General features: G+C 45.8%; 2 protein-coding genes across 8 annotated transcripts in view; both read right to left on the bottom strand.

Annotated features, from left to right (window-relative positions):
* Positions 1 to 701: 701 nt before the first annotated feature.
* On the bottom strand, positions 702 to 5,735 carry LOC139757584 (uncharacterized). Its single transcript, XM_071678199.1, has 2 exons — positions 2,128 to 5,735; positions 702 to 2,079 (listed from the first exon to the last, which is right to left on the bottom strand). The coding sequence occupies exon 1, from the start codon at positions 5,589 to 5,591 to the stop codon at positions 4,479 to 4,481; it is 1,113 nt and encodes a 370-aa protein (XP_071534300.1). The 5' UTR covers positions 5,592 to 5,735; the 3' UTR covers positions 702 to 2,079; positions 2,128 to 4,478.
* Positions 5,736 to 8,416: 2,681 nt separating this feature from the next.
* The window catches only part of LOC139757588 (thyrotropin-releasing hormone receptor-like), an 833,567-nt gene continuing 823,849 nt past the window's right edge, over positions 8,417 to 18,134 (bottom strand). For all 7 annotated transcript variants that reach the window (XM_071678214.1, XM_071678215.1, XM_071678216.1 and 4 more), the window contains 2 exons: positions 17,146 to 17,329; positions 8,417 to 11,993 (listed from right to left, as the gene is read on the bottom strand). In XM_071678214.1, coding sequence (XP_071534315.1) covers positions 11,697 to 11,993; positions 17,146 to 17,329 — 481 coding nt within the window. In that variant the 3' untranslated portion in view covers positions 8,417 to 11,696. The remainder of the gene's footprint in view (positions 11,994 to 17,145; positions 17,330 to 18,134) is intronic.

Below are 18,134 nucleotides of genomic sequence, written 5' to 3'. Positions count from 1 at the left end.
ATTCACAAGGATTATGTGTTATTCTCGACACATACACACAGACACACACTGTTTTCCCAACAGGTGAACACAGCATTAATCATTTTACAAATGCATTGGGTTAATTTCCAGTGCTTAGCGCTGTGTTCTGAGGTCAGAACACAGGAGTGCTGGGTTAATTTCGTACCGTCAGCCTCTCTCTCACACAGCACAACAGTGCTTAGGGGTCGGCTTGCGACACAGGAGGTGTGTGTATGTGTGTGTGTCGCCCGCTCACAACACAGGAGTGTCTGAGACGACAAAAAGAAGACCCGCTTCTCAAACCCATCAAAGAGACCCGCTTCTCAAACCCATCATCCCCACAACCCCCTCATCTGTACCAAGGACGGATGTGTGACCCGAGCGCCAGCAAAGGTGACAGTGACCTGACCCAAGTAATGACAGAAGATGAGGAGGAAAAGAAAGGAAGGAGAGGTAGGTACCTCCCTACCTACATACCTTCCCACCTACCTACGAGTACCTACGAAGAGATCTTGATAGAATAGGTAGCGCTAGGGCGTGAGGAAGTCTTAGGGACGAAAGGGGTGCACGGGAGAGAACACACACACACACACACACACACACACACACGAATAACCGGCACACGAAAGAAGCAATGAGTGAGTGAGAGAGTGAGTGAGGGAGGAACTGGGGTTACACGAAAGATGACGGGAGTAAAAGGAGACACAGAGAGAGAGAGAGAGAGAGAGAGAGAGAGAGAGAGAGAGAGAGAGAGAGAGAGAGAGAGAGAGAGAGAGAGAGAGAGAGACGTAGGCATGGTATGATTAAGAGAGGAACAGGTAAATACAAGGAGACACCAGCATTGATTTTAACCCCCTGACGTCCACACACGAAGAGCCGGAGTCTCTGGTAAGGAGAGGGAGGTGGAGGAGACGTTGGCTGAGCCCAACACTGAACAAACAAAGCAGCAAATTACAGGCTAACGACTCGTTATGACAGGGTTGCATAATGGACTTAAGGAGGGGAGCAAATGGCTGGCCTAGGGTTGGAGGGAAAAGAGAGAGAGAGGGAGGAGGAGGACAACACGAACTGTGGACAGACGAAAAGAAAACGGTATATACATCTAGTTTTCCAAATAGAAGGGGGGGGGGGGGGGGGGGGGGGGCAAACCTCGAGTAGAAATAACAACCTGGTCGAACGACTTGGTCGACTGCTTGCCCCTCAGGATCCAATCTCCCCCCCCCCTTCCTCCCCTCAAAACCAACCCCTCTTTTCCCCCCTCCACCCTTGGCGCAAGACGATGCGACCTTTTGGAGCGCGATGGAGGTGGCCTGGATTTTGGACCTGGTCGCTAAGGGCGAGATCAAAGACCAGGTCATCATCTCGACCAGGGTCATAACAGACATTGGTCAAGACCAGGTCATCATCTCGACCAGGGTCGTAACAGTCGACCAGGGTCGTAACAGACGTTGGTCAAGAACAGGTCTTCGTCTCGACCAGGGTCGTAACAGACGTTGGTCAAGACCAGGTCATCATCTCGACCAGGGTCGTAACAGACGTTGGTCAAGACCAGGTCCGCATCTCGACCAGGGTCGTAACAGTAGACCAGGGTCGTAAGTATCGTTGGTCAAGACCAGGTCATCATCTCGACCAGGGTCGTAACAGTCGACCAGGGTCGTAACAGACGTTGCTCAAGACCAGTGTCGTAACAGTAGACCAGGGTCGTAACTACCGTTGCTCAAGAGGAGAGAGAGAGAATCATGGACGGTAGGTCAACACAGAGAAAATGTGAGCCAAATTAATTCATCTTTTCTTTTTTTATGTTTCTGGAAAAGATGCGACAGCGAAGCGTTTACGAGACGTCAATATTCCTTCCCCCTAAGTGTCGTTAGGATACGAGTACACTACGTGCAACGTAGAGAGAGAGAGAGAGAGAGAGAGAGAGAGAGAGAGAGAGAGAGAGAGAGAGAGAGAGAGAGAGTACAAACCATAGACAGCTCAGCGACACAAACCATAGACAGCTAGGTGACAGACCATATATATATATACTACCTTGGTGACATAGACTATAGATAGCTTGGTAACACAGACCACAGACACCTTGGTGACACAGACCATGGCTAGCTTGGTAACACAGACCACAGACACCTTGGTGACACAGACCATGGTTAACTTGGTGTGACAGACCATGGCTAACTTCGTGTGACAGACCATGGTTAACTTGGTGTCACAGACCATGGCTAGCTTCGTGTCAGACCATGGCTAACTTCGTGACACAGACCATGGTTAACTTGGTGTCACAGACCATGGCTAACTTCGTGACACAGACCATGGTTAACCTGGTGACACAGACCATGGCTAAGTTCGTGACACAGACCATGGCTAGCTTGGTGACACAGACCATGGCTCAAACTTGGTGACCGTGACACAGAAATCCTTCACACACACATAGACGTAACGCTGTGTACTCACGTCTCTGTGGCACAAATAACCAATGCATCGCCAGCAGACACCTCCCCCCCCACCTCACCTCACCCCCTATACGATCAGCTGTTCGGCAAACAGCTGACAACACATACACATTGTTACGACGCTGTTGAGGGCTCAGCCAATCCAAGGCTTCCCCTGTGAAAGCATTTTTGTATATCAAGTCCAGCAACCACCACAGAGAAGTTGAGGTTGCCATCTTTACCGGATCTTTCAAGAAGGAAAATGGAGGAAAATGACTTTAGAGTCTGTACTGAAAGAGGAGGAAAATGACTTTGTACTGAAAGAGGAGGAAAATGACTGAATTGAGTCTACTAAAAGAGGAGGAAAATGACTTTAGAGTCTGTACTGAAATAGGAGGAAAATAGAAGAAGCTGTTGCGAGATGTACACCAGTCAGCCAGCTCAGGAAACTAAGGTCTAGTTATGATCCAGAAACATTTATCCAAAATTGGAAAGAAAAAAGATAGAGGGAAGCTAATGAAGAAGGCACATAAAACACACACACACACACACACACACACACACACACACACACACACATACATATATTCCTACAAGTCCACGGGGAAAATGAAACACGATAAGTTCCCAAGTGCACTTTCGTGTCATAATCACACCATCAGGGGAGACACAAGAGAGAAATATAACAGTCAGTTGATATACAACGAAGAGACGAAGCTAGGACGCCATTTGGTAAACATGTGATTGTCCATACATAAACACACATACGAAGGGCTATAAGAGAGTGAATTAAAGAATGGTAGAAAGACATTAAGCTGTTACCGAACACATGAACATGTGGGGAACTTTGAAGGGAAACTGTGGAAGATGATGATGATGTTCGAACCAGCAGAAAGAGAGAGAGAGAAAAAAAAAAGGCTGTCATCACATGACTTCAACCCTCTGTCACCCTTCCCCCTTGAAGCTGAAGCCAGAGTCACTTACGTCTTACGAACATGGCAACAACCATTTAAAACTACACCATCTTTACCACCTACTTTGAACCTTATGGGACGTGACTGTAAGGCCTAGTTTACCCTGACAGAAGTCGATAAGGGTCAAAGTTAGTTATCAAACCTCTTATGAGAGCGAGTGTCAGAATGGTTTGGGGAGAGAGAGAGAGAGAGATCAGGAAAAAACATATTTTGTCCCTTGATATAAGTACAAATATCACCATTTAAATATCTTATCTTACTATGAGGAGGAAGATGTATATACAATATATAAATCCAAGTCAATGTGGATCATTATAACAATTCGAAGTCTTGAGCTTATGGGAATCACAAAGTACAAAATAGGGAGACGTTCAGGGAGGAGAAAAAAGAAGGAGAAAAAAAAGGGGTTTTCATAATTCGTATGGAATCCAAACCTTCTCTTTTTCTGTTTTTTCTTATCTCTTATTTTCTTCGTTTCTTCGATTTTTCCAATTATCACTTTCGCTGCTCAAACCCTTGCCAAGCCACACCGTACACATACATATATATTCCTACATACATATATATATATATATATATATATATATATATATATATATATATATATATATATATATATATTCCTTCACTGCCAAGCACTGTTATTCAGGGCCTGATAACACTGGCTTGTATGGTCAATCATTCAGTGATTTAAGACACACGAGCACTGTACAAGATTGCCACACACACACACACACACACACACACACCTCTTGAAGTACGAACCCACTCGTATAACACACGTTCAATCCTCATCCATCTTCCTTTCTATGCAAATGATCATACAAACCACCTCTTTCATAGTGGTTGTTTAACAGCTTCCAAACGACTGTGGTTGTTTAAGTTTCCCTAAAGAGGTCCTAAGCTCATGCTGCTCCAATCTGGTCGCAAAAGTGGATCGGTTCGATTCCCAAAGCGTGTTATTCAATGGTGATTAATACAAGAGTCAGTTCGTTGGCTGGTACGATATTGGCCAGTGTCTACGAGCTGGTGGTGACCTGACCTGACCTGACCTTCACTGATGGACACGAACAGTTCAGAACTCGTCCAAGGATGAGTCTTCTCCTGTAGATATTCTTATGCTCTGATGGGCAGTGTCCACAGTTTCTGATGGGCAGTGACCCACAGTCTCTGATGGGCAGTGTCCACAGTTTCTGATGGGGGTGACCCACAGTTTCTGATGGGCAGTGTCCACAGTCTCTAATGGGCAGTGTCCACAGCCTCTGATGGGCAGTGTCCACAGCCTCTGATGGACAGTGTCCACATCTTCTGATGGGCAGTGTCCACAGCCTCTGATGGGCAGTGTCCACATCTTCTGATGGGCAGTGCAAACAGCTTTTGATGGGCAGTGTCCACAGCTTTTGATGGGCAGTGTCCACAGCTTCTCATGGGGCAGTGCAAACAGCCTCTGATGGGGCAGTGTCCACAGCCTCTGATGGGCAGTGTCCACAGCCTCTGATGGGCAGTGACCACAGTCTCTGATATGCATGCGCACAGCCTCTGATGGGCAGTGTCCACAGCCTCTGATGGGCAGTGTCCACAGCTTCTGATGGGCAGTGCACACAGCCTCTGATGGGGCAGTGCAAACAGCCTCTGATGGGGCAGTGTCCACAGCCTCTGATGGGCAGTGTCCACAGCCTCTGATGGGCAGTGTCCACAGCCTCTGATGGGCAGTGACCACAGTCTCTGATATGCAGTGCGCACAGCCTCTGATGGGCAGTGTCCACAGCCTCTGATGGGCAGTGTCCACAGCCTCTGATGGGCAGTGTCCACATCTTCTGATGGGCAGTGCACACAGCTTCTGATAGGGCAGTGCGCACAGCCTCTGATGGGCAGTGTCCACAGCCTCTGATGGGCAGTGTCCACAGCTTCTGATGGGCAATGTCCACAGCCTCTGAAGGGCAGTGTTCACAGTTTCTGATGGACAGTGTCCACAACTTTTGATGGGCAGTGCACACAGCTTCTGATGGGGCAGTGCACACAGCCTCTGATGGGGCACGCACACATTCTCTGATGGGGCAGTGCACACAGCCTCTGATGGGCAGTGTCCACAACTTTTGATGGGCAGTGCACACACAGCTTCTGATGGGGCAGTGCACACAGCCTCTGATGGGGCACGCACACATTCTCTGATGGGCAGTGTCCACATCTTCTGATGGGGCAGTGCACACACAGCTTCTGATGGGCGGGTACACTTACCAGCCAGTGACACACTGCTCTGTCCACTTACACTGATGTACACATCGGTTCACACCAGTGGGGATTCTTCAGTTCTGTACCACTATTTATTTATCTATTTGCTTGTCGCTGTCTCCCGCGTTAGCGAGGTAGCGCAAGGAAACAGGACGAAAGAAATGGCCCAACCCACCCCCATACACAATGTATATACATACACGTCATCAAAACACCACTGTGCCTTTATATCATCATTTGTACACTTGTGTCGTCTCTGTACTTCAAACACACGATCATATGTACATTTTACAGAACAGCTCATCTTTGTACACTTCATAATGGTACACCGGATTAACCACTGTACAATCATCCACACGGTAACATGTACTTCACACTGTACACTGGCTCATTCAAAACACCCTGTACACCTCAAGCCTCACTTATCCGGTCTCAGTACGGTAATTACTTTAATTTTTTTTTCTTCCCGGATGACGATACGCCAAAACTACGTCTATCCGAGCGGTTGTAACTAATAATTCGGTTAAATGAAAAAATTTATATAGGAAATTCGGTTAAATGAAAAATAAAATATAGACTATCTCAGTTATCCAGATGTTTACGTTTCTATATGACGGTGCCTCAGTTATCCGATTATCCGATCACAGCCATGTTATATGTCCGCTGCAGATTGATAGTACTTTATTATCCGAATAACACAGCATTGAAAAGTATTATCCGAATAACCCAGCATTAAAGTATTAATCATATCCGATCTCTGTCCACTGATATTTCCGTTACCCATATTCTAACACACAATCTACATTCGGTCTCTTCACTGTTCCCTTCCTTATCCGAATTACTGCTCATTCGGTCTCGATACTGTTCCCTTCCTTATCCGAATTATTGCTCATTTCTTTGTCGATGTCCGGTCGGTCTGTCTGTCTGTGCACCAGGATCTACATCATCATCACAATGAATGTCCACCACTTTATCGCTTATCCGGACTTTATGGACCGATACTTCTATCAATCCGGTTACTGCATGGCTTCTCATGGATCATCCGACCATCGCACGCCAATATCATCCATCATCCAACTCGACGTAGCTGTAAATGACAAATTTCATTTTTTCTTTGAGGTTAATCAGATGTGAATGATAACTGAATAATGCAAATCATAAATAAATTACCTGTAAATGAAGGCAAGGAAAGATATTAAACCGAAGATTATCAATCAAGAATGATATTTGAGCCTTAAGGATTTGGCTGGGATATATTATATATATCGAGTCCACGGGGAAAATGAAACACGGTAAGTTCCCAAGTGCACTTTCGTGTCATAATCACATCATCAGGGGAGACACAAGAGAGAAATATAAGTCAGTTATATTTCTCTCTTGTGTCTCCCCTGATGATGTGATTATGACACGAAAGTGCACTTGGGAACTTATCGTGTTTCATCTTCCTTCGTGGACTCATAGGAATATCTTGATCACGCGCAAAATTGTGATCCTTTCCAATACATATATACCGGCAAAGTCGAGTGTCCTAATGTATTCATCTCCATCCCCTCGACTGAGTTATCGATAAACAAGTAATCAACTGCTTCACAGAACTGGTTTTACAAGCAGCTCCATCTTCCTGTCGAGCGAACCCCATGTGTGTCTGAAGAGGTCACACTGAAGCGATCGCAGACATGGGCAAACACGTTGGCATTACAGTAATGACAATGATGTTCACTGTTCATGAATAGAGACAGCAGAACACATTGATCACTGTCATGATACCTTTGAATAACACTTGTGAACAGATTCTTTGAAATAACGCGAGAAAGCAATCACTCAATAGTGATTTCTCCATAAATGTTAATGATGATGGATAATAACGTATACTGATAAATAATAATTGAACAATAAGAATGTTGCGAAAATGATTCAGTATTCGAAACTCACTTTTGTACATCAGAGGGACTGAAGCCTCACACACACACACACACACACACAGAAAGTGTTCGAAGCGTTTCATTATCTGGGTATTCGAACTTTTTGGTTCTTTTGTCGTTTCGAACCTTTTGGTTCTTTTGACTGTTCTATACCCTGAATGTTCAGATTCACACGATTCTGTACACTGCTGAATGTTTTGTGTCGTTGAAGAAAGGCAAAGCTTCGTTCAAATGGCTTTCGAAAATGACAAAAGAGCTTTGGTCGTTTAAATCAAATCTAAGAGGCACAATTTACACTGTACTCAAGTATACTCTTGGTGCTTCAAATGCTTCAGACGTTCGAAGCTCTTGAAAAACTTGCCTCAAATTGTGCGAAGGAGATTTTACAAGTACATCTACGAAGGCAGAGAGACCATGGAAATAAATACCAATGGAGAAATAAAAAGCCAATGTTTACACTGAGGTCACAGACCTACTGGGGACTTATGGCGCAGCTGAAGACTTAGGGGTATACATGAACAAGAGAATGTATGGTGAACACAGGTTACACCACTAGCGTGACGTAACATACCCCTTAGAGTTGATAAGTGTGACGGACTGTGCTTCTAAAGATGACTTTGTGACGCTCAGTGACATGTGACGCCTTACATCTTTGACAGAAGGACCGTCTCGAAAGCAAGTGTGACACACTAACGCCTCCTGAAGTTGACGTGGGGGTAGCGCATCGTGCTGCTGACGCATGACAAGTGTCACTACGCCCTGTTCCTCTAGAGCCGACGGGGTGACGCACAAAGCCTCATCTAAAGTGGACAGGGTGATGCATTATGCCTCTTATAAAAGTTGACGGGGTAACTCAATGGTCTCAGAACCTTGACATAAATAGTTCAGCGTTGTAACTTTATCACTTTGAATGAATGATACGATATGCCTTTACGACGCACTGACGCGTTACGATACATCGGAACTTGACGGTGTGATACACACACACACACGCACACCCTAAGCGTCGAATAAACTCGTTGAAAGACAGTGGGACACACCTATGTTTAATCCGGCAGCGATAGATGCCAGCACACTTCCATCTTACCATTGACCAGCCTCTTCCATCTAATCATCCCTCTTCAACTCCACAAATCTCCCATTTACATGCCTCGGTATTTAACGTACTCGACCTTCAGAGACTGACTATTCACAGAGCCCGCCCCTCACACATCTGGGAGACGTTTACACAATACGCTTATATAATACCCAAGTTAGAAAGCACCAATTTATCTGTTAAGTCAGTAAACGATACGGATTATCCATCTATATTTACAGAAGTCAAGACTGTGAACATGCAAAGGACCTGCCACAGACACTGACTGGTCGCTAATATACGTGGAGAAAAAGACTGATTGAAAATACTGTGTCTTGTTACTATATCGACTTCCCCCGGTGAAGTGTACGAGTTTATGAAATGGAAAACTACAGTCGATGGTAGGAAGAAGATCTAGTCAGCTGCTCTCTCTCTCTCTCTCTCTCTCTCTCTCTCTCTCTCTCTCTCTCTCTCTCTCTCTCTCTATCTATCTATCTATCTCCTCTCTCCAGGCAACGTGCAGCTTCACTACACCCTCGACGAACGAACGCATCTTCACTACACCCTCCACGAAACGCATCTTCACTACACCCTCGATACTACACGGCCTTTGACGAAAAGACCAGAGTCGGGGATGTGTATTGATTACCGAGAGAAAAACAAAAAATTGAAAGAGACCGAGAGACACAATATTATGTTCTTTGAACGGAATGAAACAATCACAACAAAGGTAAAAAAAAAAAAAGATGACATACGCTTTTACCATTACCCTCCTCCGCTTCCTGGTTTCAATGACTTTGGGCGAGAGGGTTACCGTTGCATCACAACACTCCACAAAGTGACACCGTAAGACACTTGCTGGTGGTCGTCAGTCAGTCTGTACCTTGTACGAAACATGCCAGTGAACTGAGCGTATTATATATGATGTAGTGATGATAATGATGATGATGTAGGAAGAGTACATAACAGTGAAACAATGACATATATTACCCTATACATATATGCACACGTTTTGAACGCAGCTGCTTCGAAACGCTCCGGTTCGAGTGGATGATGATCGAATAAAACCGCAGATCAGACAACATGAAATGAAGTGAAGATTCGTGAACTATACCGCAGGAAGGGAATACATATATATATATTTTTTTTCGACTTGCACAACTGAAAGGCTTCAGTGGTTCGTATATCACCTCGATACCGGGGCGAGACTTCGACTCAATCCCTGGTTCGGTGTCTGCCTTGCACAGCCAGCCAGGCGAGCTAGGATAAGATCCTGGGATGAAACTCAACTTATTTTTAAAACCCTGGAGAAAACGGACTTCCGTCACCTAAAAAAAAAAAAATAAAGTAACTGGGCATTTGCACACATCTCTTATTCCGGTCCAAATACATCACGCGAACGAGTCTGTGAGACACGTCTCGACCCGCTGTTTCGTTACTTATTGCTCAACACAGGCCTTCAATCATTCAAACATTCATAAACATTAAATCATACATATACAAATTGGCCTATAACTGACAGATGTACATATATACATCTACAGGTATATATATATATATATATATATATATATATATATATATATATATATATATATATATATATATATATATATATATATATATATACCAACCTCTGCAAAAAACTGACCTTCAACATTCAACATTCGTATGCCACCTTTTATTGCCAACCTGCAAATGCAATAGAACATGACTCATACAAACCCATAAATGAATACAATAGATAAATATACAATAGATAAATATATATATATATGTATACATTTCTTTATCATTTATCTATACAATCACCTCATAACAATAGAAAAAAAGAGAGAGAGAGAGAGATTTATCTATACTTTGTCATAACATCAGGTCACTAGAGTAAGAATATATATATTTATATATATACATAACATATGTATATTTTGCCGCTTTGAGAAATGATAACAGCTACCCCTTACAGTAGAGTCATTATGTAGTTCTTGTCACATATCTCTATGGTTTCATAATAACTGCACTGGTTTATATATACATATACACACACGCGACGCTCTGCCGTCGCTAATTCAACTCACAAAATATCAAAGTCTAAAAAATGATAAACCAAAGAGTGAGTTTGGTTGTTCATCCAGCACAAAAAAAAAAAACACCCCACTGAGTTCTAGTGACACGCTGGAAGGTCATGGATTTAATACATTTCCAACACACACGATGAAACAACTCACAGTGGGGGCGCCATTCCCTCTTTTCAAGGTGGGGAAAGCACACGCCTTATACAGGTTTCCCAGTGGTTTTTTTTTTTACACGTATTTGTCTATTAGTTTTGACGTCTTCTTCACGATAGATTATCCGAAAGAACACGTCTGTTGTCCTTAAGAGGCGCATGCCACTAGACCTTTCAAAGTGGATTCCCATAGTAAGGTCAATGGGTGGTTGGCACACTAGGTCCATGGGTTCGACACACTAGGTCCATGGGTTCGACACACTAAGTCCATTGGATGAAACACACTAGGCCTATGGGTTGTCATACTAGGTCCATGTGGGGTGTTGGCATGAGGTCCATGTGGGTGTTGGCATGAGGTCCATGTGGGTGTTGGCATGAGGTCCATGTAGGTGTTGGCATGAGTTCCATGTGGGTGTTGGCATGAGGTCCATGTAAGTGTTGGCATGAGGTCCATGTAAGTGTTGGCATGAGGTCAATGTAGGTATTGGCATGAGGTCCATGTAAGTGTTGGCATGAGGTCAATGTAGGTATTGGCATGAGGTCCATGTGGGTGTTGGCATGAGGTCCATGTAGGTGTTGGCATGAGGTCCATGTAAGTGTTGGCATGAGGTCCATGTAAGTGTTGGCATGAGGTCAATGTAGGTATTGGCATGAGGTCCATGTAGGTATTGGCATGAGGCCCATGTAAGTGTTGGCACGAGGTCCATGTAAGTGTTGGCACGAGGTCCATGTAGGTGTTGGCATGAGGTCCATGTGGGTGTTGGCATGAGGTCCACGTAGGTGTTGGCATGAGGTCCATGGAGGTGCGTTGGCATGGAGGGAAGGACCTGGCCCACTTCAGAGGGCCGTCTGTTCGTCTAGCGAGGGCTGCTGACAGGTGATAACGATGTGTTTCCCGGCCAGCTGGCGGTTGGAGGGCTTCCGCCACGGCAGCAGCGACGAGAGGCGGAGGGCCAGGCGTCGGGCAGCTCCGGGAGGAGGCGCTGACGGCGGCGCGAGCGAAGGAGGAGGACCGCCGCCGCCTCCAACCTGGATGCTCGAGGCGCCGTTGAGGAGCGTGGCGGCGGATACAGAGGTCGCCGCGGAGGGCACCGGGCTGGTCACACCCGCGTAACCGTTGTTCCCCGGGGTTGTCTGGCAGGACGGGGTGATAGTAGGACACAGTTACCAAAGGGCGCCGTCACTACACAGGCCATAGCAAGAGACGGGAGAGGGAGGGAGGGAAGAAAGGAAGGAGAAGGAGGAGGGAGAGACCTACAACAGGATAGCGGAGACCATAGCAAGAGACGGGAGAGGGAGGGAAGAGGAGGAGGGAGAGAGAGACAGACCTACGACAGGAAGCTAACGAAGGAGAGGAAGGGAGGAGGAGGGAGACAGGAACTAGCGAAGGAGGAACTATACATAGTGACGATAATGATGGGGAGGAGGAGGAGAAGGAGGAGGCGAAGGAGGAGAAGTAAACTGAACAGATGATTGGGAAATGACTCATTTAGGGGCGCTACTTGACGAGGAGGAGGAGGAGGAGGTCGTTGAAGCGGGTGGGTATGTATGATGGGCAGATGTTACCTCAGGGGGATGAAGTGGGCAGTAATGAGGACCAGATGGAAGGAAGCGACTCAGTCCAGACGAAGGCAGAAGGTATGGGAGGGGAGGAAGCCAGTTAACTCCTTCTCAACACATAGGACAATTACAGGAAGAAATTACTATTCCTGCTTTCCCTGTGAGGGATATGGGAAAACACGAAGATGATAGCGTTAAGACATTAATCTACCACCAGGAGAAACTATGACAGAAAAGGTTGACTGATTTCAACAAAGTTGTAACACCAGAGAGGCTGGGGTATTTTAATAATTTGACTACTTCTCCAGACAAATGGCTTTAAATGATCATGACTACCAGTAATAATGTAATTAAATGGTTTATATGAATGAAATCAAGAGGTAAAGGTATATCTATCTACCTATATATATATATATATATATATATATATATATATATATATATATATATATATATATATATATAAACTACTTGAACATAAGGGTACCAAAAATTGTAATCAACACTGAACACACACACATATATATATATATATATATATATATATATATATATATATATATATATATATATATATATATAAAACAGCCACGAACAACAACAACAACAAGACGAACATCACACATATACACTACACATAGAAACACTGAGAGATGCCATATGTAACCAGCCCCTTCCATTTACTGAATGGAAACCAAAAAAAAAAAAAAAAGATGCAATTAGCTTTATATTATCAGCGACCACTGAGGCGAGATGAACACGGTTCCAGTGAGCTCACAATGCCCCTTTCCGGCCGATGTGAAACACCTCCCTCCGAATTCCAATGTCTTGTTTCATGGACCAGTTAGATTCGGAGAGAAGACTGAAAATATTCACATACACGACGGTCGTCCCAAGGAATTACATGTACTCAAGGTGAGAGTTGGGGGGGAAAGAGAAGACGAGGAGTTCAATATACTAATGTTTACAGAAGGTTCATTAAGTTTCGAATCCATAAAAAAGCTTCATTAAGGTTCGTACCCTATTCATTTGAGAGTTGGGGGGGGGGAAAGAGAGGACAAGGAGTTCAATATACTAATGTTTAGAGAAGGTTCATTAAGTTTCGAATCCATAAAAAAGCTTTATTAAGGTTCGAACCTATTCATTTAGCTTCATTAAGTTTCGAATCCATGATAATGATTCATTAAGGTTTGAATCCATAAAAAGCTTCATTAAGGTTCGACCCCATTCATTTGGATTCATTAAGTTTCGAATCCATAATAAAAGCTTCATTAAGGTTCGTACCCATAAAAAGGTTCATTAAAGTTCGAACCCCCATTCATTTGATTCATTAAGTTTCGAATCCATAATAAAAAAAACCTTCATTAGGGTTCGAACCCATTCATTTGGATTCATGAAGTTCCATATCACTGATCCGAGTGCGTCGGTTGGAGACAGAGACACACAGAGACTTCAGGAAAAATTCGTCAAAGGGGAAAGTTTGCGAGTTGTGTAGATGGGGGGGAAAAGTTCAAAAGACACTGTAGCAAAGTTCAGAAGAGTGAGTGAGTGAGGGAAGGGTCGTCGTATGTCAAGTTGAGAGAGCTATGGCGGGATGGGAATGGGTTGGGATCATTACAGAAATGGTGTTAGGAGATGGGGGCCTCCAGTGAGACTGGATGACACCAGTGGTGGGGGAACTGTCAAGGGATTAATGTCTGTGTGTGTGTGTGTGTGTGTCATGCTATGCAAAATGACACTGGAGTTTGGGGGGGTGGAGGGGGGGGCGCTGTTGTCAAGGGCCGAAGAGTGTCATGGTGTGTGTGTGTGTGTGTGTGTGTGTGTGTGTGTGTCATGCTATGCAAAATGACACTGAAGTTTGGGGGGGGGGGCTGTTGTCAAGGGCCGAAGAGTGTCATGGTGTGTGTGTGTGTGTGTGTGTGTGTGTGTGTGTGTGTGTGTGTGTGTGTGTGTGTGTGTGTGTGTGTCATGCTATGCAAAATGACACTGGAGTTTGGGGGGGGCTGTTGTCAAGGGCCGAAGAGTGTCATGGTGTGTGTGTGTGTGTGTGTGTGTGTGTGTGTGTGTGTGTGTGTGTGTGTGTGTGTGTGTGTGTGTCATGCTATGCAAAATGACACAGGAGTTTGGGGGGTGTAGGGGGGGGGGCTGTTGTCAAGGGCCGAAGAGTGTCATGGGGTGTGTGTGTGTGTGTGTCATGGTATGAAAAAATGACACAGGAGTTTGGGGGGGGGTGTAGGGGGGGGCTGTTGTCAAGGGCCGAAGAGTGTCATGGGATGTGTGTGTGTGTGTGTCATGCTATGCAAAATGACACAGGAGTTTGGGGGGGGGTGTAGGGGGGGGCTGTTGTCAAGGGCCGAAGAGTGTCATGGGATGTGTGTGTGTGTGTGTGTGTCATGCTATGCAAAATGACACTGGAGTTTGGGGGGGAGGGGGGCTGCTGTCAAGGGCCGAAGAGTGTCATGGGGTGTGTGTGTGTGTGTGTGTGTGTGTGTGTGTGTGTGTGTGTGTGTGTGTGTGTCATGCTATGCAAAATGACACAGGAGTTTGGGGGGGGTGTAGGGGCGGGGGCTGCTGTCAAGGGCCGAAGAGTGTCATGGTGTGTGTGTGTGTGTGTGTGTCATGGTATGCAAAAATGACACAGGAGTTTGAGGGGGGGAAGGGGGGGGCTGCTGTCAAGGGCCGAAGCGTGTCATGGGATGTGTGTGTGTGTGTGTCATGCTATGCAAAATGACACAGGAGTTTGGGGGGGGGCTGTTGTCAAGGGCCGAAGAGTGTCATGGGGTGTGTGTGTGTGTGTGTGTGTGTGTGTGTGTCATGCTATGCAAAATGACACAGGAATTTGAGGGTGGAGGGGAAGGGGGGGCTGTTGTCAAGGGCCGAAGAGTGTCATGGGGTGTGTGTGTGTGTGTGTGTGTGTGTGTGTGTGTGTGTGTGTGTGTGTGTGTGTGTGTGTGTGTGTGTGTCATGCTATGCAAAAATGACACAGGAGTTTGAGGGGGGGAAGGGGGGGGGGCTGCTGTCAAGGGCCGAAGAGTGTCATGGGGGTGTGTGTGTGTGTGTGTGTCATGCTATGCAAAATGACACTGGAGTTGGGGGGGGGGGGCTGCTGTCAAGGGCCGAAGCGTGTCATGAGGTGGTGGACGTACTGTCACAGATGTCAAGGGAGGGGGGGAGACTGTCAAAGGCCGGCTCGACAGCCAGCCTTGTCGTGGTGGGATGTGTTCAAAGTGTGGCACACAGGCGTGGATGACGGTCCACAGGGCACAAATGCAAGCGTCGCAGATTAGGAAGGGATTGGAGAGAGAGAGAGAGAGAGAGAGAGAGATTAGGAAGGGATTGGAGAGAGAGAGAGAGAGAGATTAGGAAGGGATTGGAGAGAGAGAGAGAGAGAGAGAGAGAGAGAGAGAGAGAGAGAGAGAGAGAGAGAGAGAGAGAGAGAGAGAGAGAGAGAGAGATTAGCTTGCGGGATTGGAGAGAGATTAGCCTGAGGGATTGGATGGAGATTAGCTTGCAGGATTGGAGAGAGATTTTTAGCTTGCAGGATCGGAGAGAGAGAGTAGCTTGAGGGATTGGAGAATTCTATTTTCAGCTCGAGGGATTGGAGAGAATATTTCTAGGGATTGGAGAGAGATTTTTAGGGATTGGAGAGATTAGTTCCTGGATTTTACAGATAACATTGACAACACAACTTGGCAACTTCAAGGATATAAAGCAAAAGCAGACATTTAAAGGACCACTTGGGAAGAAAAGAAGAAAAAGAAATATAAAATCACACATACATACAACAGTAAACATTTCAAGGCAACATTTCAAACTGTGACACAGAGCAAAAGGGCCCACCAGGCATAGCGAAAAGCAGGAGAGGGTCGTGCCAAAGAATAACATGCGACATAGAAGCTGTGACCTCAGGGCCAACACACATAGAAGCTGTGACCTCAGGGCCAACACACATAGAAGCTGTGACCTCAGGGCCAACACACATAGAAGCTGTGACCTCAGGGCCAACACACATAGAAGCTGTGACCTCAGGGCCAACACACACACAAGGGCTGCTCAAAACAAACTCAAACGTGTCCTTGAACTACCACTAATACTTGACACCCTCCCCCTCGAATCATACAAGGACGACATACACAAACTACGTAACAAAATCATAATAAAAAAAAGCAATATATATATTTATTTCATCAGACGATGCTCGATGTACGTGATATTTAACAAAGGAGTGTCTGAAGTGTTAAATATATTAACAAAGGAGTGCCTGAAGTGTGAAATATACTAACAAGGGGTGCCTGAAGTGTTAAATATATTCACAAGGACGTTTGGTGTTAAATATATTAACAAGGACGTCTGAAGTGTTAAATATATTAACAAGGGGGTGCCTGAAGTGTTAAATATATCAACAAGGACGTCTGAAGTGTTAAATATAACAACAAGAATCAGATACACAAATTCTGTGAAAGGAGTGAAAGATAAACACAAATTCTATGAAAGGAGTGAAAGATAGACACAAATTCTGTGAAAGGGGTATATATGACGTTTATGTGTGTGCGTATGTGAGTGAGAGAGAGAGAGAGAGAGAGAGAGAGAGAGAGAGAGAGAGAGAGAGAGAGAGAGAGAGAGAGAGAGAGAGAGAGAGAGAGAGAGAGAGTGGGGTGGGCGGGCAGCGGTACAAAACGAGCAACATGCAGACGGGGCGCACGAAGGGGAAAAAGACGTGACACACCTTCCTCGTCAGCGGGCGGGAGATCTCATCTGGGGCGGGGTGGAGTGTGGCCTTGGTGGGCATCAGGAGGGCGGGAGAAGGGTTGTGAGAGGGGCTGGGCACCGTCAGGTAGTGACCTGGCCGGCCCACGGCCTGGCCTCGTCCGTGGGTAGGGCTTCCCCTAGGACTGCCTGACCCGCTGCTCCTGTAGGAGCGACACTGTCACTCACCACCACCTCCAACCTCCACCTCCTCCTACTGCCTCGTCAGGAGGAAGTTAAAAACAACCCACCCTCCTCCCTCCAGACATCATAGGCCATCTTTGCTCACCACACACCCACACCCACCCACCTTCTTCTTCTTCCACCAACAACACGTTCCATCCATCACAACACCTTCCTCACATCTATCAACACCTCAGAGCTTCTTCCATCGTCTGTACTCTCACTTCCGCCGCCAAACATACCCTCTATCACTGACACCCCAAGATGGAAAAATCTATATTACCCTGGCAACACACACCCACACACACACACACACACACACACGTACTCTGGTACGCATCATTGACAACAGCAACAATTGACCCCAACAGACATCAACCCTCACTTCTCTACAGACATCAGAAATGGCCATTTACTTCCTCACACTTATTTCGAAATGGTCTCTTGTGTCGGTGGCTTTCGCCTTCAGCTGGTGACCCTTGTGTCACGGCGCCCTCCACGTCACGGTGGGTTCTGTGGCGACTTCTAAGGTCCTAGATGGCCATGGGTTATAGTGACCCACCCTTCGTCAGGTGGTTCCTATGTTATGATGGTTCCTACCTCATAGTGACCCCTTCGTCAGGTGGTTCTTGTGTTATGATGGTTCCTACATCATGGTGACCCCTTCGTCAGGTGGTTCGTATGCTGGTTCCTACCTCATGGTGACCTCTTCGTCAGGTGGTTCCTATGTTATGATGGTTCCTACATCATGGTGACCCCTTCGTCAGGTGGTTCCCATGTCCTGCT

The sequence above is a fragment of the Panulirus ornatus genome, chromosome 27 (genome assembly GCF_036320965.1).
Source record: "Panulirus ornatus isolate Po-2019 chromosome 27, ASM3632096v1, whole genome shotgun sequence".
NCBI classification, from domain to species: Eukaryota; Metazoa; Arthropoda; class Malacostraca; order Decapoda; family Palinuridae; genus Panulirus; species Panulirus ornatus.
This window is presented reverse-complemented; position numbering and strand designations above follow the sequence as displayed.

Coding starts and splice junctions, on each gene's coding strand:
- LOC139757584 (XM_071678199.1), bottom strand. CDS start 5,591: ATGTGGACACTGCCCATCAGAGAATGTGTGCGTGCCCCATCAGAGGCT.